Here is a 24,341-nt window from a genome sequence, read left to right as displayed (position 1 = left end):
ATTTCTGTAATTATTCACTCATACAATTGCAATCATTGCTTTGTCTTACATCAGAGGACCTATCTTCTCATTGGCAGGAGAATCTCTCTCTGGAGGCCAGATCAAGGGATACCACTGAATTGTCACAACATTCAAGGGAAGAATCTGGAGACACTCAGAGAAATCTACAGAGGCTGGGATACTGAAGATGAATGCAGCAGTATTTCCACTTGGACACACAGCAGGACAAGAGCAATTCACCCATGATGTCAATTAACTGCACACAGCCATGCTCGATTGATCAGAGCTTTCCCCAATCACTATCACTATCTGTCATTCTCCATGCTGAAGCTGCAACACAAGAGGGCCTGGTAGAGATTGAAAACAATACCTAGATAGCAGTGTCTGAGGTTGGTGGTTCAAGTCCCAGTTCTCAGTCTATGTGCTAATGTATCTTCCAGGAAGGGGTCACAATGCAGAGAGAACAATAGAGAGACCCCCCCAACATTGTACTATGTATATGAAGATAAAAACTCATTCACCTTTTCTAAATTTTATTGTGTTTGTGTATTAAATGGCTATTTGTATTCCCGTTGCAAACAATTGGAAATGTATTCATGTATTCTTTGTATTGTATATTTGACAGTTCACTTGCACCAGTTATTACGTGCACACTATGTTTTATTTATTCATAGGATTCATAGCATTTACAGGCAGGCAAAGATCAAGCCTGAGATTAGAGAGGATTTTATCATCTTTTCTACAAGAAGATAAATGGAGATTGTATGTTCTCTCCTTGTCTGTGTGGGTTCTCTCTGGGTTCTCCGGCTTCAAAAACAAGCAGCTTAGGTGACTTGATAACTCCAACTTCTCCATATGTGTGAGTGTGTGTGCGAGTGGTTGTTTGTCTGTGCATTGCATTACAATGAGCTGGCTGGCTGCAATGGGCTCCAACAGACCAGCATGGTGAATAAGCGGCTGTAAATCATCTCATCTCCAAGAAGATATAGGTTTATATATTTTATATTATATCTTACTGTGCCATGTTTTCTGATAATCCTTGAGGTGTCTTGTTGGACCTGTTTCTTGTTTATGAAGCTGAGTAAGAACTGAGTTTGCTGACGTTAAGGCGTCTGTCCTCAGAAAAAAATGTATGCGGTGAGTTTAAATACTTTGAATCTGTCAGCATTGTACAAAGAGCTTTGATTTCGTCATTGTAGACATTTCCTTTTAGTTGTAGGATTTATGTTTTTCATTACAAGTTAGCAGGATTGGATCCATTTCATCCAAGATGCCAAATACCTGCACTGACATATAGGTTTAAAATATAAAGGACTGGCAATATGAATGTGACCGAGCTCTTCGCCTCCAAAGAAGTAGCAGTCCTGATTTTTTTTCTGCTTCATAACTAAAACCTTCAACAAATCTGTAATTAATTCAGCAGGCACTGGGATCCAGCTGAGGCTGTTTTCCAAGAACATGAATTTAGTCAATGTTGAAGTTTCTACTAGTTGTAGATCTGAGTCAATAAAGAACAGAAAAAAGTTGGTGTAATGTCTTAAGAGCTCCATGCATTACCACTCCTACTTGAGATTCACGTCCACTGTCTCTGCATTGTTAAATATATACTGGAGACAGTTAAGTCATTACTACATGCTAACTATCCACAAACCTGTTCTATCTGCATAGTGAATGATTTAAGTTCCTTTATGACTGACTGTTAATCAATGATTCTTTAGTCTGTAACTCTTCCTCCTTCCTGCTGGGTCAGGGTTAATTTAGACATCTGCTCATTTGGCATATGGATGCAGGGAACAGTCTACTCTGTGCCCTGGGCTGTTTAACATTTGCTCAATATCTTAAAACTAAACTGCCTGTGTAGATTGCCTTGGAAAGAAGCCTGCAACAGAAAGTGTGATGAGGGGATGCTGCTAGCAGGAAAGCCTGGGGCAACAGATTAAAAGGTGGGATGTGATGAAGTTCAGAGTTCTAGATACAGCCTTGTTGAATCTCTTTTTAATTAAGGAGCTATGTTGTTTTGCTTTTCAGTCACATGTGTTTTCCATAATTTAATATTCATTGTTTGCTGACAATGTGTTTTAAAGTATCCTGAAAATGTAACAGAAATAGAAACAGAAACCATGCGATTTGTATCATCAACACTCAACAAAACATTTGCATCATATTTCAAGTTTTTTTTTTTAATAATCAACTTTGAGTTGAAATTGATCCACGTATAATCAAATTCATTATTCTAACCATGTTCACATTTTTCTAATGAAGAATATATTTAGTCTTCTTCTGTTTTGGTATCTGTTTGATTTTACTCTGCTTGCAGCTTGATGTAGATTTACTTTAACTTCTGCTGCCATTGAGATTTCAAATGGCAACAAAGCACAACCTTTAGCAAAACAATCCAGTTGGTGAAGCTGTTCCTTTGATAGACATGATACTTGATCAGCATATGTTAAATGCACATTTGAATCAATGCCAGTCAGCATCTCTTTAATGTTACGTCGGGCAGAGGGGAACAGGACTTTCAACATTCTTCAGCTGATTAATGTATATGTTATAGTAAATGCTGCAGCCATCCATCAGCTGTACAGCTTTAGCCAGCATGTCCTTCAAACCAATAAACATACATGAGATGGCAATGCAGACATGCACAATGACATGGCAGTACATACAGACTGTCTGAGACAAATGCAGATTCTGTTTGAACCCAGGAGAGTGCACATATTTGATCATACCATGTTTCCCTGATAAGTTCACTAACATCTCTGTCTGCTCAACTAAAACATAGTTTCTATTCATTACCTTCCAGGACAGGTGACAAGAAACAGTTTAGAGTTCAGGGTGTGTTGTGCAGGGCCTCATATTTACAGGAAATGTCAGCTAAGTGGGCTGGTCTTATTCTATCAACACTGGATGAACCCAGACGGAACCCACACATACATGTGAAGAGCATATGCATTCCACATAAAAACGTACCAAGTCCACAGGTAGTTTTGAAACCATGGCTACTATTTTTCCTCAGATTTTCTCATTTTAAATAAGTTTTCCATCCAGAACTACATCAATTGAACAATCAACTAATAATTTTCAATAATTTTGCAATTTTCACTATATTGGTATATTTCAAATTTCCCATATAAGACACCTCCAATATAGTAGTCCATTTTAAAAAGTGTGCCTTATTAAAACTTAACACAAAAAGTAAGGAAATGTGTGTTTGGTGGATTATTTCTTTGTTGTTTTTTGTTGGCTGTTTTTGCCTTTTCATTCCCCATTTGAATAGTGCTATGCTTGTGAGGAACATATATTTGTGGGGTGAGCAGCAGAGCACAAATCTGGGTTGTGCCCATGAAAAAATGTGACAAATCTTTTCTGTCCGGTCAAGAAACAACACATATTGGCAATTTAAGAGTTTATTAATTTAACAACATGAACCACAGTAGTGTGTGGAAGAACCATACACAGTCACAACAGCCTGGCATCTCCTCCTCATGCTGGTCAAGAGCGTGGTCACACACTGCTGTGGGACGGCATCCCATTCTTCAACCAGCATTTGATGTAACTCAACCAACATGGTTGTGTTGGTCACTCTGGTAAAAACAACACACCCAAGCTGATCCCACCAGCCACTCAGTACTGCCATTACATCCTCTTCACTCCAAAATTTTGTATGGAAATCTCTGGTAAACCACAGTCTGTGGGGAAGGGAGTTTGATCACAGACTGTGGAGATATGGAATTACCACTGGTTGAAGAATCTCATCCTGACACATCTCTCCATTAAGTTACCTTCAATGATGTCAAGTCTTGTTTGTCCAGTGAGGTAGATGACACCCCACACCATCAGCAATCAATATAGTGTTCTCCACACCTTCTCCACACTTTTAGCCTACAACCCAACAGCTGTAGACACAATATTAAATCACTGAATGTTCCTCCACATGTTCAGATTCAAGTGTTGGTGCTGTAGACACCAGCGATGATGGACCTGATGGTGAAGGACGGCCATGGTAGGCCTTTTGGGAGCCCTATGAGACCGAAGATTGACCATGTGTAGTCTTTTCTGGATTGTCTGGTGAAAGAGCCATAAGCTCTGCAAACCTTGACTGCAATTCTGTAGAAAACAACCTACAACACACATGTGTTAACAATGTGAGGAAACTGTATTCTTGAGGTGATCTTGGAACGCCCATTCGAGGCGACAGTGGTTCAGTGGTAGAGCAGGTCGTCCAATGATTCAAGATCGGCAGTTCGATTCCCGCTCCCGCCGTGTCATTTGTCTTTGTGTCCTTGGGCAAGACACTTTACCCTCCTTCCTCCAGTGAAGCACTTGCTGGTGTGTGAATGTGATTGTTCCAGTGGTGATTGAAGGGGCCGTAGGCGTTGATTGGCAGCCACGCCTCCGTCAGTCTGCCCCAGGGCAGCTGTGGCTACACGCATTGCTTACCATCACCAAGTATGAATGAGGAGTGAATGAATAATGGATCCATTGAGTGTCCAGAAAAGCGCTATATAAATCTAGTCCATTATTATTATTATTCGAGAGGCATGTATTGGCATGCCGATTCTTGGAGCAGACACCTACTGACCACTGAAGCAGAACCCATTTTCAAAGGCACCTGACTGGCAGCACTGGGGTACCAGAAGCTCAAAAACGAATCAAGAACAGAGGGAATAGGCTGTTTGACTGTCACATTTTTCTTGAGCACAACTCAGATAAGATAAGATAGAACTTTATTAGTTCCACAGTGGGGAAATTTGCATGATTGCAGCAGCAGAGGGGATGGGGGGGTTCGTACATACGTACTACAATAGACAATACATATATATTAGATGGATGTAACATATAATATATGTACTAACATATGATGTACATATTAACAATTTACAATATAAATTTTCTCCGGGATTAATAAAGTATCTATCTATCTATCTATCTAATCACTAATTCACATTGCCAACAACAAACTACAGGCTACAAGCTACAAACTACACTATTCAACTGGATTGTGTGCGTAATTGTTTGTTTGTGGCCGGCTGGGAGGAGTGCTGATTGTACAATCTGACAGCCGTGGGCAGGAAAGACCTGCGATAGCATTCCTTCACGCAATTTAGGTGAAGCAACCTATTGCTGAAGGAGCTCTCCAGTGATCTTAGCGTGCCCTGCAGGGGATGGGAGCTGTTCTTCATCATTGATGACAGTTTGGCTGTCATCCTACTCTCTCCCACCACCTCCACTGAGTCCATGGGGCATCCTAGGACAGAGCCCGCCTTCCTAATCAGCCTGTCCAGTCTTTGCCTGTTGGCTACAGTTATGCTGCTCACCCAGCAGACCACCCCATGAAAATTTGCTGAGGCCACCACAGTGTCATAGAAGGTCTTCAGGAGTAGCCCCTGCACTCCAAAAGACCTCAGCCTTCTGAGCAGATAAAGTCTGCTCTGACCCTTTTTGTAAAGAGCATTTGTGCTGGTCGTATCCAGTCCATTGTTGAGGTGAACACCCAGGTATTTATAGGATGACACCATTTCAATGTCCATTTCCTGGATGTCCACTGGCGTTACCGGGCAGAGTGCTTGCCTACGGAAATCCCCCGCCAGCTCATTGGTTTTCCCTGTGTTGATCTGGAGGCGGTTCCACTGGCGCTAGTCCACAAAGTCAGTTCTCTGTACTTTCTGTTGTCCCCATCAGTGATGAGGCCAACAATCACAGAGTCGTCAGAGAACTTCTGCAGGTGACAACTGGGGAGTTGTAGGAGAAGTCTGCAGTGTGGATGGTGAATAGATACTTAGCTCTGCTGCTCAAATGCATGATTGTTACAAGTGTGGCACTATCTAAAAGGGGAATAAACAGGCTTTCCAACGATGCTATTTATTTCCAAGAAGCATTGTTACAACAAATAAATAATCTTCCAAACACAAATTTGTCTACTTTAAGTTTATTTGACCGTGCTTATGAAAATTTTATTTTACAGTTGTAACACAAGTTAAAAAACTGAGCCATCATTAACACTTCAGGACAATTTCTGTGCAAACATCATAAGGGGTTGCTTTTGCTTTTGTTTTTGAGGACGATCACACAGTAGAAGCAATATTGTGTGCACCTGCTTGACAGTATTCAACCTGCACACACATGCATCTATGGATTAATGTGCTCAGGCAGAGATGATAAGTACTGAGAAGACTGATGGAAAACAATACGATCACTTGGACACTATCACTCATCCTTAAGGGCCACTGCATCACTACATGAAATCCCTCAACCCCTTCAATTCTGACATTTCCTGATCTCATAAACAGTCTCAACCTGAAGGAACAGATTTTATTTTTCTGGTGCATGTATATATGTATGTATGTCTCTATGTCTGTCTGTATGTCAGTATGTACTGAATGTATGCATGCATATACATATGCATGTATGTATGCATGTAAGTATATATGTGTGTATGTACGTGTGTGTATGTATACATATATAAAACATGTTTCATTTCTTGTTATAATACAGTTGTAACAATGCAGAAATGTCATTAACAACTAATGCTAGAGATATTACATTTGTTTTCATTTAAATCCTATGCCATGACACTTGAATGTTTTTTTTTTTGTCTCTGCAGAACCCCAGCACCCATCCATCCCCTTGTCTAACACTTACCCACTCTGCCAGCTTTCTCCAAACCCATTTCCTTCATTGCTTCCACAGGGCCGAATGTGATTGATGGACCTAGGGACAGCCTTGCACTGCAGTGTACCTAATCGCAAAGTATAGACTTGCTGTAATGCTCCATTAAGGGCCTGCAGCAGCTAGTTGTAATGGTTAAGGAAATGTGCGAGGGAAGGGAAGGTCACCGGTTCAGATTCCCATGGGGTTCACCGCTGCCTCGTCTCAGCTATGTGTCCAACAGGATAAATGAAATGTGACAGTTTGCTGGATAATACAGGAGAGCAAGAAGGACTACACTTTTCGGTGGACAAACATTATTATGAGTGTGAAAGCAAATGTGACCTTCTGCTTTCGCAGAAGTAATATGACTGAGGCAAAGTCAAATCTGCTATTGACACAATCTGTTAATAAGCTCGTCACTCAACACAATCGCCAGTTTGCATTGAGGATGATAATCTATAGGAGTTTACGCGTGTCACTGACAGGTTTCCTGTGCTTGAGTAATTACGTTCACTGCACAGATATACCACAAATACTTGCAGAAAGCGGGATTCTAACTTCCTGTCAGGAGGATGAGCTTCAGAGATAGGCATATAACCACGCAAGTCACTTCAGGGGCAACAGATTGGATTGCTTGTTGGCCCTGTGACTGATGAGTTAATTAAAGTGGAAGGGTATGGAGAAAGAAGTCAGACACTGCTCCATTTATTTATCTTGTATTGACTACACCTCCACTCACTTGACTGGTTTGAGTAATCATTGTCTTTCTGCTCAAGAAAACAACAAGGGAGGAAATGGGCATTGTTAAAATTTCAATTCAGAGTCAAAAGATCAGACCTGATTAAGACTGGTTTTATGCACTTTGTTTAGATGAACCTAACTCAGACTCCAGTAAGAGGGGAATATTAGGAAGACTGTTCAATTATGTGTCTCAAGGCAGAAGAAGTAATAACAAAACACGAGGTCAGAAATTAGACATGGACATGCTTTTCTTTCCCACTCATTTGCAAATCTAATTTCATCCAAGTTGGACTCATAGTTATGAAACAGAACTATTGTGAAAGCCCAATATTAAATGTCCACAGAAGTCTTCTGCATAGTGCTAAATTTATTGGGAACAACCAGTTCAGTTATATGTTTTTGTTATTGGCCTCTTATTCTTGGCAAGACTGGCCACAAACTTCTATTTACAGCAGGGGACTTAAAGAAATACAGCAAACATGTTGTATGTAGTGTCAGTCCAATGAACAACCTGTCTTCATGTTCTGTACTAAGTAAGCATGAAGGTAATTTGAACCCAGCTTTGTGACAGGTGTTGTGTCAGGAAGTGGGAGAGGCTTAGATGGAGGCAGATGATGAGTATGCCGAAACGGATTGGGGCTTAGTTTGAGAGAGGAATGTATGCAATGAGTGTTAGGCTGTGTGCCCATATTTTATCTCTGTACTAGCCATGGATGACTGGCAAAAAATCAAAACTAACACTGTTCATCTGAGGCTTAATTTGAAAACCAGCAACTTTCCTGTTCTGTAGAAAGAGAGACTGAAAAAATAATTGGTATATTTAAGTTATATAAGGATGGGATTAAAACTTTATACATTCCCCTTAAAAAAACATTGGGAATTTGGGAAAATTCGGGACAATTGAGTGAATTTTAAATGAGAATATGGCCAGGAAAGTTGAGGTTAAAGCAGAAGTAAAAGTCAGATGTGCAGAAAAATTAAATATGCATCCATGTGTACTCTATTTTGTTTTCCCTCCCCTTGCGTTTTTCATGACGTCTTCTCATTTCTCTGCTCAGCACCTCCGTGTTTCATGTCTTCTCCATTTGTCTGCTTGTGACCCAGAAATTGATCTAACCGTGTTTCTTTGTGGAAGACTTTTCTGCACCTGTGAAAACACGCAACACACAGCTGCAATATGCAAACTGTGCCAGTGACACCACTTCTAAAAGAGTTATTTTTAAGTTGAAAAGTTTAATTAGTTACTGAAGATCATTGAATAAGAGATCAAATCTTTCCTCAGCCACGTGGTGCACTGCCAAATGCTGTTCAGCTTGCATTTTTTAAATGATACTCTCAATGATACATAAGCAATACGCCTATGACCATAGGCATATTGCTTATGCAGAATAACAACATATTGTGAATTATATAAGTACACATTTATGTTGTAATTTGGGATTATAAAACTCAATGTTAAATCACAGACAAAGGATGCAGATGCCATGAAACCAGGAACCAGGAGGTACATAGGAGAAGTGAAAAAAGAAAATTAGGATTGTAAATGCAAAGACATGGTTGCCTGTTTTTGTCTATCCCACACATGCATTAGTATCTTTGATACCCAGATAACAGCAGTATATGGGTTTCTCGCACAACTTCCCTTACTACCAAGGCATAGAAAAGAGAAAAAAGCTGCAAGAGATGAAAAGTCCAGCAATACGCATTATTAGGAATGGCCTTACAATACATTTAGTAATTCAATAATAAAGTTGTTTCTGACACAGTAAGTGTTGCTGGAGTGTTCATATTTTGATATTTGATGATAGACCATATTGGTTCACAGGGTTATCCATCTGTTAGAAATGCTGCTACACTAATGTAGGTCAACTGTCTCCCTACACGAAATCTTATTTGAATTGAGCTGGATAAATGTTTCCTCATTCATCTGAAACTAAGTATTGACTCAGCATTAGGGGCTGTTTGATTGTCACAAGCTTAAAGAGACTGATGCTGTCAGAATATCAAATCTATTCACGAAGAGGCCACAGGGATTGATGACCTTTTTAAAGCCACTCTATGTCATTCCTCAGAAACAAAGAAATGGCAGAATGGAAGCTTCCTAATGAGAAGCTTGAAAAGACCTGGATTATGGGGGATGTTGTGCTGCTCCAGCTTTTGCTCTTTTGTTCAACAGATCCACCAAGAATTACTGTGCAGATATCAGATGCAAATGTAGGTCCAGATTACATGTAATGCAACAGAGACAGTTCACACAACCAAAAATGATCAATGTGTCTGTTTTATCCAAACAGACACATGGATTCTGTTTGGATAAGACAGACACTTACTGCCCAGTAAGTGTTAAGAACAACGTGCTCAAATAATTTATTCTTTAAAATATTATCCATAAAAAGACCAAACACTTAGTTGTCAGGCTACGTCAATTAATCATTCTGTCTATCCAGACACAGACACACAAATAACAGCAAGCTTCCTATAGATAAATAATAATACTAGTAATGGTTCAACTTTTGCCTGCGATCAGGGTTAGGGGTGTGATAATAATTCAACAAATGACTTATTTATTCTTGCCTTGCAGTTCACCAGAATTTAGGTTCTCCCACCTGCCAACATCCACTTTAGCGCTTGCTCTGCAGTTGAGATGCAATAAAACACATAACAGTGTCCCATACGACTCTAAAGAGCATCTAATATGTCAATATAGCCTATAATCTATAAAATGTAAAGTAACTTCTTCACTATATTTGATACAGCATACATAATAGAAGCAAATGCATCCTGAGCAGCCCAGTGTGTTACTCTTAGAATCTTATACCACAAATCTGGTTTGAGAAACTACTTTGTATAAAATGAATCATATAACATTTCTCTTGGTCACACTACTTTATATTCCAATTTATGTGACCCGAACATGATCTGCAAACCAAGATTACACAAGCCTGAAATGGCACCCTTTGTGACACTCTCACTCACCCTTGAAAATGTATCTATTTTAACAAGTAAGTGTTTGAAAAGTAATGATATACTGGACAGTACATACTGTACATGTGCTTAATTTCGTATATGTTCCACTAAAACCACATTGTCTAGGTTTGATGGTCTGTATTCCCACAGTCTGTACTCCTATAAATCAGCTGCTTGAAACAGGATTTATACATAGTTCCTGAAAAATACACACTTGATATGTTAAAGTAGGAGTTGCTGTCTTGCTGCACCAACCTCTGAGGAAATTGAATTAGTTATATTAATTAAATTCTATGATATTTTGAGGTTGACAGGGAAGGAGTCTCAAGCTGTTTGCACATGTTATATCCAAAAATGGTGTAATGAGGTTAAAATCACAGAAGGTAGCTGTGCAATTTCCAGTTTGACATGTTTGTGTTGCTTTGGGAACTTGGTCATTAGGCAAGCATGTGAAACACATTTAGCCCAAACAATCTATATTACTGAGACTGTGACAGGAAACTCAGAAAACAACTGATATAGCAGGAAGATCACCTAATCATCACTGTGTGCCTGTTTGGACCGCTTCATTTTTAATCCATCACTAATATTTTTACAGATTGGTCACTCAGATGTTTTCAATTTTTACAGATTTATGCACACTCAGAGTTAGGAAAATCATCCTTGCTGCTCACTCCCATCTTAAGCATAGCTAATGTTACAAATGAGCCAACTTACCCATGGTGCAGTTGGTGGTGAAGTGGGGCTCGATAGTAGCCAAGTCATCCTGGGGAATCCTCTGGTCGTAGCTAGTTGAGAGCCGGAAAGGCGATCCTCCGTGGGTCCCCAGGGTGAGGTGGACCACTGCCCAGCTGCCAAGAAGAGAAAGCAGGAGTAGGGTGAGTGTGAGGACCAGACACCATGGCTGGCAGGAGCACCCACACCTGTGAGTGCTGGGGGTCAGGGTAGCTTGGGCCTGCTCTGCCTGAGCTCCTAAAGTCTGAACGGAGGGACTGTCCAGAGCTTCAGCGGAAGCCGACATGGGGGGTTCTGCATCCCCTTCCATTTTGGGATGGTCTCTTTCTTCCTTTGTCTGTTGAGGCATAGCAACCCTGTGAGCACACCTCAGACTCTGGGTGTAGCGGAGGTTTAAAGGTGGCCAGGTGCGACGCGATGCCTCAGTTTGAAGGCTTACAGCAGGAATCAGGATTTAAATCCACAATAACAGCAGATTTTGATTGAAAGACAGTAACGACCTCAGGTCAGGCTCTGGTGTGTTACTAAGCTGCAGTCCTGCGCTAAATGCTGGCTTCCTTCAGCCAGCGCCTGGCTTTCTTTAATTTAACTGTCCCTAATTTTATTAAGCAAATTGTGCTGATTTATCTTTGGTTCTGAGCTCATCAACTATCTCTCTCTCTCTCTCTCTCTCTCTCTCTCTCTCTCTCTCTCTCTCTGTGTCTCTCTCTCTCTCTGTGTCTCCCTCTCTGTCTCCCTCCCACTCCCTTGGTGCACTCCTCCTGGTTTGCCCATCCTTTCATTCCTGCGCCTGTGCGGTGGCTCCACACATAGAGAATGCCCTGTAAATGCATTTCTATAAAAAAGTAATTCCCAATTCCCATAGTGAAAAGGTAAAACAGCAACATAAGAGAAATCACAAACACAGAAACATTCCCCCGTCTCCAAAAAAAAAAACAACCCACAATAAAATACATCATATTTCCCAAACTCACACGTCACATCCTGATTAAAGAGTACAAATTCAGCAGAATTGTTACACAGGAAATCAAACTATTTGGTTTATTGATTTATTTCAATAATTCCATTCAAAAAGTGAAACTCGTATAATGTATACATTCATCCCACACACACTGATTATTTCAAGTGTTTATTTCTTTTAATTTTGATGATTATTACTGACAACTAATGAAAACTCCAAATTCTTTATCTCAAAAAATTAGAATATTACTCAAGACCAATACAAAAAAGGATTTCTGGAAATGATGGCCAACTGAAAAGTATGAGCATATACAACACTCAATACTTAGTTGGGGCTCCTTTTGCCTGAATTACTGCAGCAATGTAGCGTGGCATGGAGTCGATCAGTCTGTGACACTGCTCAGGTGGTATGAGACCCCAGGTTGCTCTGATAGTGGCCTTCAGCTCTTCTGCATTGTTGGGTCTCGCATGTCACATCTTCCTCTTCAGAATACCCCATATATTGTCTATGGGGTTAAGGTCAGGCGAGTTTGCTGGCCAATTAAGAACAGGGGTAGCACGGTCCTTAAACCAGGTACTGGTAGCTTTGGCACTGTGTGCAGGTGTCAAGTCCTGTTGTGAAACGAAAACTGCATCTCCATAAAGTTGCTCAGCTGTCACGGTTCGGCGTGGCAGTGCTGGTGTGTGGCAGGGAGAGGCCAAGCTGGTGGGTGGAGCCACGGCTCCACACCTGAAGCTCATCCACAACCCATTTTGATCATGCACATCTGAACATTGTTTGGTGATTGTCTTGAGGCCTTTTAAGCCAGGCTTTTTGTCACAGCCGGTGCTGGTTCATTTTCTCTCGTTTAGTTCCTGGAAGTCTGTATTGTTTTTTGCCTGTCTGGAGAACTCTTTCAGTTTTGAATAAATCCTGGATGGAACAATCGCTTTTGGTGTCATGCACTTGGGTCCATATTCTGCCTCCCGTGACAGAAGAAACCAGCCATCTCTGGACGCAGTGGACACTGACCTTCGTGCTGTCCTGGCGAGGAAGGAGCCTTTGGATCCGGAACGGGCTGTAGAGTTGAAGCAGCGGGGAATTGCCGCCTTAAAGTGGTTGTCAGCTCACACTGGAATTCCAGTTCCACCTGCATTGCTGGTCCCCGAGCCTTTTCGAGTGTGAGCTCCCGTCCCCGCACCCCGACCTCAGCCTGTTCCGGTCCCCGCGCCCAGACGCCAGTTGGCTCCTGTGCCAGCGTCCCGAACACAGCCTGTTCCGCTCTCCATGGTCGGACGCCAGCTTGCTCCCGTCCCCACGCTCGAGTCTGTTCCTGCATCCGAGTCTGCTCCTGCATCCGAGTCTGCTCCTGCTCCCGGGTCTGCTCCTGCTCCCGGGTCTGCTCCTGCTCCCGGGTCTGCTCCTGCTCCCGGGTCTGCTCCTGCTCCCGAGTCTGCTCCTGCTCCCGAGTCCGCTCCCGCACCCCGGTCTTAACCCGTTTCCGCACCCCGGTCTGAACCCGTTTCCGCACCCCGGTCTCATCCCGTTTCCGCACCCCGGTCTCATCCCGTTTCCGCACCCCGGTCTCATCCCGTTCCTGCACCCCAGTCCCAGTCTGATCCTGCACCTGTTCCTGACCCTCCCTGGGACCATTTATGGGATGTTGGGGGCCGTCCCTTGAGGGGGGGTACTGTCACGGTTCGGCGTGGCAGTGCTGGTGTGTGGCAGGGAGAGGCCAAGCTGGTGGGTGCAGCCACGGATCCACACCTGAAGCTCATCCACACCCCGTTCTGATCATCAGAGAACATAACTTTGGACCACTCAGCAGCAGTCCAATCCTTTTTGTCTTTAGCCGAGGCAAGACGGTTCTGACACTGTCTCTTGTTAAAGAGTGGGTTGACACAAGGAATGCGACAGCTGAAACCCATGTCTTGCATACGTCTGTGCGTGGTGGTTCTTGAAGCACTGACTCCAGCTGCAGTCTACTCTTTGTGAATCTCCCCCATTTTTTGAATGGGTTTTTTTTCACAATCCTCTCCAGGGTACGGTTATCCCTATTGCTTGTACACTTTTCCTTCCCTTTGCCTCACCATTAATGCGCTTGGACAAAGAGCTCTGTGAACAGCCAGCCTCTTTACCAATGACCTTTTGTGTCTTGCCTTCCTTGTGCAAGGTGTCAATGGTCGTCTTTTGGACAACTATCAAGTCAGCAGTCTTCCCCATGATTGTGTAGCCTACAGAACTATACTGAGAGACCATTTAAAGGCCTTTGCAGGTGTTTTGAGTTAATCAGCGGATTAGAGTGTGGTACCAGGTGTATTTAATATTGAACCTTTTCACAATATTTTAATTTTCCGAGATACTGAATTTGGGATTTTCATTAGTTGTCAGTTATAATGAATGTATCCATTCTACAAGTTTCACTTTTTGAATGGAATTACTGAAATAATTTTGATGATATTCTAATTATATGACCAGCACCTGTACAACCATTGGTAACCCTTCTTGCAGTACATATACAGTATACACACACACACACACACACACACACACACAGTATATTATATATATATATTAGTGCTGTCTGGCAATTAAAAAAATTAATGTAATTATGGGATTTGTAATTGCAGTCAAACCTCGGTTTTCGAACGCTTCTGTTCTCGACCAAATCGGTTTTCAACCGGAAAATCCGAGAATTTTACGTCTCTGAACTCGACCAAAATCCGGCTCTCGACCAAACCGAAAGAAGCAGAGGGTACCTGAACGCAACTCACTTGGGAGCCGAGCGAACTCATATGCCCAGGATGCTTCCTCCATAGTGCATTCGTGTTCAAAGTTCGATAGGATATCTTTTATTAAGATAAAACAGTGTCTATTTCTACCCCTTTTTATTTATGGTAAATGGTATACAGTGCTGTTTATGGTGTAAAATAGTAAAAAAAACTTCGAAAAAGTTGTTTTTTAGACTTGGAACAGATTAAAATTATTTACATTAATTATAGTGGGAAAAATAGTTTCGGATTTCGAACAACTCGCTTTTCGAACTGGAACGGATTATGTTTGAAAACTGAGGGTTGACTGTAATTAATCTAATTAATCGCATTTTAATGTCATACCTGCTGAAGACCCCCAAATAAAGAATTTGAATTCTAGGATATTACAAAATTGTAGTGCATGACTAAACAAAAGAATACACCAAGAAGATTTGAAATCCATATATATATATATATATATATATATATATATACATACACACACACACACACACACACACACACACATACATACATATATATACTGTATACACACATACATATAAGGCGCACCTTCAACGAATGGCCTATTTCAAACCTTTTTATAGCCCATTTTTAACCTTTTTCATATATATGGCTCACTGGATTATAAGGTACATCTGATTATAAGGTGCACTTTCAATGAATGGCCTACTTCAAAAACTTTGTACACAAAGAAGGCCCACTGGATTATAAGGTACACTGTCGGTTTTTGAGAAAATTAAAGGCTCTAGGTGTGCCTTATAGGGTGGAAAATACTGTACATATATATTCAATCATCTTCAATCATTCATCTTGTAAATGACATGACTATAATTGTCTCATCTTCAGCTGCCCTTCCTCATCACGCTGGAGCCTATCCCAGTCAGCTATGTGAGTGGAGTGGGATACACCCAACACATCACTGAGTCGCACATAGACTAACAATTACTCACGCTCACATTCACACCTCCGGACAACTTGGAGTGATTAATGAATTTAAGCTGCGCGTTTTTGGAGGTGGGAGTGAGCAAGAGAACCCAGAGAGAACATAGACACAGGAAGAGCATACAAATGTCTGCTCAGAAAGAAATTGAACCTGAAACCATTTTGTTGTGAGGTAAGCGCTACCTATTACACCACAATGCCACCCTCTAATATATAATAAGTATATACTATAAGTATATAATATATTGTATACTTATTGTATGTATACTGTATGTTTGTGTGTAAAAACAAATATTGTATAACAAAAATGTTATTTAGCCTTAATATCACGCAAAACCTGACTGACTGTGTGTAGAACATAAAAGATTTCCACATACTAACATTCACATTTACATTTTAACAGCCTAAATCCATCTTTTTTTATTCAAAAAACAACAACAAAAAACACTCCGACCTAAATCCATTTATGAGAAATGTAGGAAAAAGTTAAACAGTTACAGCCTGTTTGGTAGAAGTTGAGCAACAAAAAAAATAGAAAGAAATAGATGATTCCTGTATAAACCTGTGTAAACAACATTATTGGGAGTGCAGGACACAGACTCCATATTCATAGACACAACATCAAAAAGTTTTGTTTCCTCCATGATGCATGGTGTACTTGTTCTCTTGTAGTGAATTAGAATTACACGTACCAAAAATAGACTAACTTAAGACATTTTGAAAGGATATCCCCGACACAGACTGCGGGTGGAGATGTCATTCCATCAGGTCTTAGTAGGTGTCTACCTTTCAATTATGACACGTGCACTGGGAATTAGGAATCTGTCTGCAACTATGTTTATATCTGGATTTATTTTATGCTTTATTTGTGCAAGAAAGAGTATAGCAAATATAAATGCACACAAACAAGCCTTCGCTAAACAAACAGGCTCTGAGACTTTCTGATTTCCCCATTGCCAGCGCTCTGACTCAACAGGCTTTGAATTACTACCTTTGCCAGATTCCCTTCTTATGTTTTTTTTTCTTCTTTTTTTGTAATTTGCTGCCCTTCCTCTACCCTCTCTCCTCTCATTGCTTTTACCTCTTTCCAGTTCTTTCCCACTGAAGCCTCCTTAGTCCCCCAGATGAGTGGAGGGGGTGTGCTGTCCAGATGGGAAGTGATGTTGTAGAACTGCACAAGCGGTGTGGGACCTGCTCCCTGCCATAGCCCATTATAAAGAGGAAATGAAACCCCAGATAAGCACTGTCATCGTCCCCTTGATAACCTTGAAATGATTGTGCTAACTGAGTCACATATGTAAGGTCTTGATGAGTACTGCAGGTCAGCTAAGGAACAGTTTTGGAAATAGCCTTTTTGTTCACAGCACTCCGAGTGGCTGTGATATGGCGCGTACAAAACAAAAAAGCTTAGATGAAAAAGGATAAAAATACATCACCCAACATTAGTCATTTCGGCAGAACAAAAGTGCAAAGAAAGAAACTGAACATAACGATGGCTTCTAAATCAGAGAGAAGTTGTACCACTGTTATGTTTTTATTTATTTGTTTAGCACATGTTCAGTACGAGTACAAAAACTGAGCAACGCTATAGAAATATTGTCATGTCTGATGATAAAGTGATTAAGTGACCAGAGTAGCCAGGATTCATCACTCACAGTTTAACCAAATGACAAGCGCAGCAGTCCTGAAAATAAATAAATAAATAAATAAAAAGTAAATGAATGATAAAGATTCTTCATGTGGGGATTAGATATACATGACTAATCCAAACGCAGATGCTAATAATTGTCATTATGGTCCTTTGTGTCTCAGCGGCCAGTTATATAAAGATCACCTGACCTCTGCTCAGCTCTCTGTCTGGTGGGAGCCTCTCCCATGTCAACAAGATTTTTTTCCATGGTAGAAAACAAAGCAGAGCAGCTCAGTCCAACTAATCCTTGCTGACAGTTGACAATTCTTATTTCTTAATGCTATTCATTTATGCTCCCTTAGTGCTCTGCTTTGCCTAATGTGCTCCTTTTAATTTTCATTTGGTACGTGTGCATTTGTGTGTTTGTGCATGTTTGTCCAATAGGATGTAGGTTGCTTGTGTTCTAACTGTATTAAGGTCCTATTTTCTCTTCTGAGTTCTGGTTTGCATTAGTGGTGAATCCCATCCATCAGGACTACCAATACACAAGGGTGTGTTGTGTATTCTTCTTCAAAGTGCCAGAGCCTCTTATGCATGCTCTTGGTAGCTCTTACTCACATGCCTGGATATGCTGACAGTTAGGTTGGGGATGAGGTTGAATAAAAGGTGATGGCATATAGAGGAATGTCCTGAGAGCAATATTAATAATAATAATACTAATAATAATACCAGTCATATATTAGATTTAGTGAAAAATATATTTTTTACTAGTTGAAATGATATAAAAGTTATATTAATCAGTAGAAAGAATATCAGAATCAGAATCAGCTTTATTGGCCATCGTTTGTAAAAAGCAGACGAGGAATTTGTTTCCGGCAGGTGGTGTCTCAAACTGTTCATTCATAAGTTAACTATTCTAAATACTTAAATATTATAAATAACTATACTAAATACAAAATGTAGGAAGCAAAAAGCAGTAGGTGGGGGGGGGGGACACGATGTACAGGTGCTGAGTGCATGTTGCAGGGGTTTGGAGACAAATAGTTAAAATTTATTGTTGAAGTGTCTTATGGCTTCGGGGAAGAAACTGTTTTTGAGTCTGGTTGTTTTTGAGAGGAGGGCTCTGTAGCGCCTCCCAGAGGGTAGCCTTTTGAATAGACGGTGTCCAGGGTGTGTTGGGTCTGAGATGATCTTCCCTGCCCGACTCCTAATTCTTGAGGAGTACAGCTTTTGGAGGGAGGGCAGGGAGGTCCCAGTGATCTTCTCAGCAGACCTGATTGTCCTTTGTAGTCGTGTCCTGTCCCTTTGGGTGGCAGCACCGAACCAGACTGTGATGGAGGAACACAGAACCGATTCAATGACTGCCGTGTAGAACAGGACCAACAGCTCCTGTGGCAGACCGTGCTTCCTTAGCTGCCTGAGAAAGTACATCCTCTGCTGGGCCTTCTTGAGGATGCAGCTGATGTGGAGAGACCACTTCAGGTCCCTGGAAACAGTAGTCCCCAGGAACTTGAAGCTCTCCACAGAGTCCACAGGGCTGTTTGCAATGGTGAGGGGGAGCAGAGGGGAGGGTGACTTCCTAAAGTCCACTGTCATCTCCACAGTCTTGAGCGTGTTCAGCTCCAGGCTGTTGCGACTACACCAGTCCACCAGCTGTCTCACCTCCTGTCGGTATGCGGACTCATCCCCGTCCTGGATGAGTCCAATGACAGTTGTGTCATCTGCAAACTTCAGGAGTTTGACGGCTGGGTGCATGGATGTGCAGTCGTTGGTGTAGATGGAGAAGAGCAGCGGAGAGAGGACGCAACCATGGGGGGCACCGGTGCTGACTGTCCGAGTGTCTGAGGTGATCGCCCCCAGCCTCACCTGCTGTGTCCTGTCTGTCAGGAAGCTGGTGATCCACTGACACATGACAGAGGGGACTGTGAGCTGGTGAAGTTTGGAGGATAGCAGCTCAGGGATGATGGTGTTGAACGCCGAGCTGAAGTCAACGAACAGGATTCGTGCATATGTCCCTGGGTGGTCGAGATGATCCAGGATGAAATGCAGTCCCATGCTGACTGCATCATCCACTGACCTGTTTGCCCGATAGGCAAACTGCAGGGGGTCCAGCAGGGGTCCTGTGATGTCCCTCAGGTGGCTCAACACGAGGCGTTCAAGGGACTTCATGACCACAGATGTCAGAGCGACAGGCCGGAAGTCATTTAGTCCTGTGGTGGAGGGTTTCTTGGGGACCGGGATGATGGTGGAGCGCTTGAAGCAGGAGGGTACCTCACACAGTTGGAGGGATCTGTTGAAGATCTGTGTGAAGACTGGAGCCAGCTGGTCCGCACAGACCTTGAGGCAGGAGGGGGAGACACCGTCAGGGCCTGGCGCCTTCCTGATCTTTTGTCTGTGGAACTGCTGACTCACCTCCTGGACGGTCACACTGAGGGGGGTTGGGGGTGGTGTGGGCTGGGGGTGTGAAGGGGATGGGATTGTGGAGGGGAGGGGGGTTGGAGGTGGGGCAGGCAGGGGGTTTGAAGGGGGTGGGGTGCAGACAGTGTTTGTTGAGGGGAGTGGAGGTGTGAATGGCGGTGTGATATGGGCTGTAGATAGTGGAATGGGGGTGGTGGGTGTGAAGGCCTTTTCAAACCTACAATAGAATCTGTTGAGGTCGTCAGCCAGGTTCTTGTTGGCCTCAGCAGGGGGGGACGGGCGTCTGTAGCCGGTGATGTCCTGCAGACCTCTCCACACCGACGAAGGGTTGGTGGCTGAAAGGTTTCCTCTCAGCTTATCAGAGTAACTCCTCTTAGCTACTCTGATCTCCTTAGTCAGTGTGTTCCTGGTCTGCCGGTACAGAGCCCTATCCCCAGATCTGTAGGCCTCCTCCTTAGCCAAGCGCAGTTGTCTCAGCTTGGCTGTGAACCATGGCTTGTTGTTGCTGTATTTGCGGAAGGTCTTGGTTGGCACACACAGGTCCTCACAGAAGCTAATGTAGGCTGTCACAGTGTCCGTGTAATCATCCAGGTTGTCCGTAGCAGCTTCAAAAACACTCCAGTCGGTGCAGTCAAAACATTCCTGTAGTTCCTGCTTTGCCTCGTTGGTCCACTTCTTCACCGTTTTCACCACAGGCCGAGATGTTCTCAGTCTCTGCCTGTAGGCTGGGATGAGGTGGACGAGGCAGTGATCGGAGTTTCCCAAAGCTGCGCGGGGGACCGAGCGATAAGCGTCCCTAGTTACTGTGTAGCAGTGATCCAGCGTGTTGTTGTCCCTCGTCGGACAGGTCACATGCTGCCTGTATTTAGGGAGCTCGTTGTTTAGTTCCGCTCTGTTGAAGTCCCCCAGGATGATTAAAAATGAGTCCGGGTGTTTCCTTTCGATGTCCGTGATTTGTTCCGCTAATGTTTGGAGTGCGGCATCCACATTAGCCTGCGGTGGAATGTAAACACCGACGAACACGAAAGAGGAGAACTCCCGCGGGGAATAAAAGGGCTTGCAGTTGATGCAGAATGTCTCAATGTTCGGTCCACAGAACCTGCTGAGCACTGTGACATCCTTACACCAACCTTCGTTGATGTAGAAACATATTCCACCGCCCTTGGTTTTCCCCGACCGCTCCTTGCCGCGGTCCGCTCTGTGAAGTTGGAAGTCCGGCAGATGCAGAGCGCCGTTGGGGATCGATTCACTGAGCCAAGTTTCAGTGAAACACAGGGCAGCGGAACGTGCAAAGTCCATATTTTTCCCGCAGAGGAGGTGCAGCTCGTCCAGTTTATTGGGTAGTGAGCGGAGGTTAGCCAGATGTATTGATGGCAGCGGGGTCCTGAATCCCTGCTGGCGGAGTCTCACCAGCGCGCCAGCTCTCTTACCCCGACGTCTGCGTGGCCGCAGCCCATAAAGGGCCGCAGCTCCGCCGATCAAGATCTCCGCAAAACTGCTCGGATCTGACGCAAACTGCGGAATAAAATTACCGGGTAAGAACTGTCTGATGGCCAGCAGTTCCTCAGAGGAGTAGGTGATGGGATAGCACTCAGAAAAAGACGCGAAGGTCGACAAAAAACACAAAATAAAGTAGAACAAGAGAGAGCTCCGTGCCGAGGCATCCATCCGCGGCGCCATCGTGCATCGTGCAATCGTGCAATATGCTTTCCTCTTTCAACAGAGAATACTGCTTTTATAGACCACTACATTCAAATCCCTGAATAGCATCCCTCATAAACACCATGTCAATCTTCATTAGCTCACTTTTTTTCCCCCCTCTGTGTTAAGGCCTAAATTTAAATCATGGTTCATGCCTGAAATGCAAGATATTCACCAAATCATCAGAAAAGTCCAATATCCACAGGGATAAAATATTTTTCTAGCGTTGCTTTTCTCCCTTGTCCACTGTAAACCTGTAGCACACTGAGAGTTCAGATGGATTCCACGAAGGATCAAGAAATATTTTGAAAAAACAGGCACACCCTCTGTGAGGAAGCTGAAGCTTGGATATCAATTAACATTAAAAAAAAAACATTGATCCCATGAAAGCAATTAGAAGTAGTCCTGTCATTCTAGAGACCATCTTAAAATCCCACCGAAAAATGACTGGTAGACCATGAATATTCCAGAACTGGAGGTCTTTATCCACGAGGAATGGGCTAAGATTCCTCAGGATTGCTGCCAGTAGCTCGTGTCTGACACATATTATGTTTGAAGGCCAAAGCCACCTAAGGGCCTCTACAAAGACTCAGATGTATTGTTACGACTTGAATAATTTAGAAAGTGTTTTGCTTTTTACTTAAAAAAAACAAAACAAAACATATCTGCCATTCAAAAACTCATACTGCATCTTTAACAAAAAGGCACTGAGACTGTTCTTGTCTGATCTTGATTACTGAAAACAGCTGATTAAAGTTTTGCCATTTTACCTCAAATCCAGTGAAGAATTATTATTTTTTGGTTGAATTCGTAAATATCATCACTAGCATAGGTGAGGTGAATATCCAGCCAATCCAAACAACAGGTCCCCATCAGCTGTTGTTTGGCTTGGTTAGATACTCATCATAATATTTGGATATGCACAAGATATGAATAAGAAGCATAAAACTATACTGTAATAAAAAGTGAATTAAATGAGTTGATGAACACAAATACAAAAACCGACAAAACATCCAGTGTTTCAGGGGTTCTATATCTCATAAAAGATTGTGTAGAACAGGCTATGCCGCAGGCAGATGATCAGCCAGCCAGAGGTTATAGAAAGCATGGGTTTAGCACGAGACGCGTATGTTGCTGATATTGCTTTTGTGTGTGTGTGTGTGTGTGTGTGTGTGTGTGTGTGTGTGTGTGTGTGTGTGTGTGTGTGTGTGTGTGTGTGTGTGTGTGTGTGTGTGTGTGTGTGTGTGTGTGTGTGTGTGCTCAGAAGGATGACTCTGCATCTCTTAAATTATCAGTTGATTAAGTTCTACATCACCCATGACAGCTGTTTTCCTGGTCATCCACATTGACTTATATGATCACAAAGCTCCATAACAGCTATAGATGATACCGTAGAGATATTATACATGATGAGATGAGGTGCCAATATGAGTTTCTGTCAGCAGTTAGTCAAATGGAAAATGTCACAGTTAATCAGTTTGAGATTTGTCTGTGTGAATGATTGAATATTGCAAAGAAAAGTTCTTGAACTGATGGGTTTGAAATCACATATAGTTCAACAAAAAATAAATTCACTGTTTCCTAATCTCACTCAAATGCCCTCTGCAAACCACAACCTGGAGTTTCTACGATGAAGTACTTAACCTATAATGTGGAAACAAAATACAGTGTGTGATTTTGACAAAACCATTTAACTTACATCCTTAAGCCTAAGTGCATGAAATGGAAAAGGTTTTCGGTCATGCCCGAAGTTGAAACAACCTGTTGAATACATCTACAGCATAACTGAAGAAAGGGCGGGATAGAAATGAAAACTGCTTTACATGGTAATGGAATTTTTACCCCCAAGGGTTTAAGTTTCGATCAGGCTGGCTGCTATATATCGGAATGGAATTTTTCATATGGGGAAAGATGAAATTGATAATGCTGCATACAACTGGGTAGAAATAGAGGCGATGGGGAGTGGAGGTGATGTGATGGCTGCTGGAGGAGGATCTCTGTTCAAGCTGCATTGATTCTGACTGTCAAATGACAGCAGTGCACATGACAAATAGGACTCATATGTCAAGAAATGTTCAGATTAGATTGAACAGCCTGACACAAGCCAGCTGAGTGCCTCTGACCCAAACTAAATGGGACACATTTGAATGCAATCTGTAAAATCCCTTGTGCCATAATGCAGCTGGAACGATGGGTTCCACAATGTGAGCCTGGATACTGGTTGACTTTTTCAAAATTTAGAGGTTTTTTGGTGGAAGCAAAGAGGTAATCACAATACTTGGGACAAAACATGGTACTAATCAAAAAGCAGCAGCCTCTACAGATGTTACTTTTTTCTAAAGCTTCTCTTAAAGTCTAGCACAACTCCAGTGACATCTCTGCTGCAGTTGAATACAGAGGTTAACCTCAAGATCTTTGTTCGGGCAGTGCTGTCATTTGAGTTACCCCACAGTCCTCCACTAATGCAATTTTTTACTCATATATATAATTTTTGACACTTTCTAGAAAAGTTTTAACAAGGAAATCAGCTTATTTTTCAATAAAATTAATCTAAACCACATTTCTTAAAACTATTTAATTAGTTCAAACAAATTTAGGATGGACGTTTGTGAAGACATTTGTAGGTTAGTTTATTTGCTGAAATTTTAAATAAGTGTTGACTGAATGTTGTGATTGCACTCCAGAAAAACATATCATATCATATCTTAACATGCTTGCACCCAATTACAACAATCTTACATAGTTAAAAAAAAAAAAAACCCTCAAGATTTTTTTTTAAATCTCTTGTTCTCATTTTGATTACTTTCCAAATATCAGTATTCACTTTGACAATAAATGA

At 42.2% G+C, this 24,341-nt stretch overlaps 1 protein-coding gene across 1 annotated transcript in view; it reads right to left on the bottom strand.

Moving 5' to 3' along the window:
- Window positions 1-24,341, bottom strand: part of alk (ALK receptor tyrosine kinase) — a 394,873-nt gene that overhangs the window by 79,065 nt on the left and 291,467 nt on the right. The window contains exon 5 of the mRNA XM_068338207.1: window positions 11,077-11,210. Within this exon, the coding sequence (XP_068194308.1) occupies window positions 11,077-11,210 (134 nt within the window). The remainder of the gene's footprint in view (window positions 1-11,076; window positions 11,211-24,341) is intronic.

This window comes from Antennarius striatus, chromosome 17 (assembly GCF_040054535.1).
Source record: "Antennarius striatus isolate MH-2024 chromosome 17, ASM4005453v1, whole genome shotgun sequence".
Classification (NCBI taxonomy): Eukaryota; Metazoa; Chordata; class Actinopteri; order Lophiiformes; family Antennariidae; genus Antennarius; species Antennarius striatus.
Note: the sequence above shows the minus strand (reverse complement) of the source record. Positions and strands in the feature narration are given on the sequence as shown.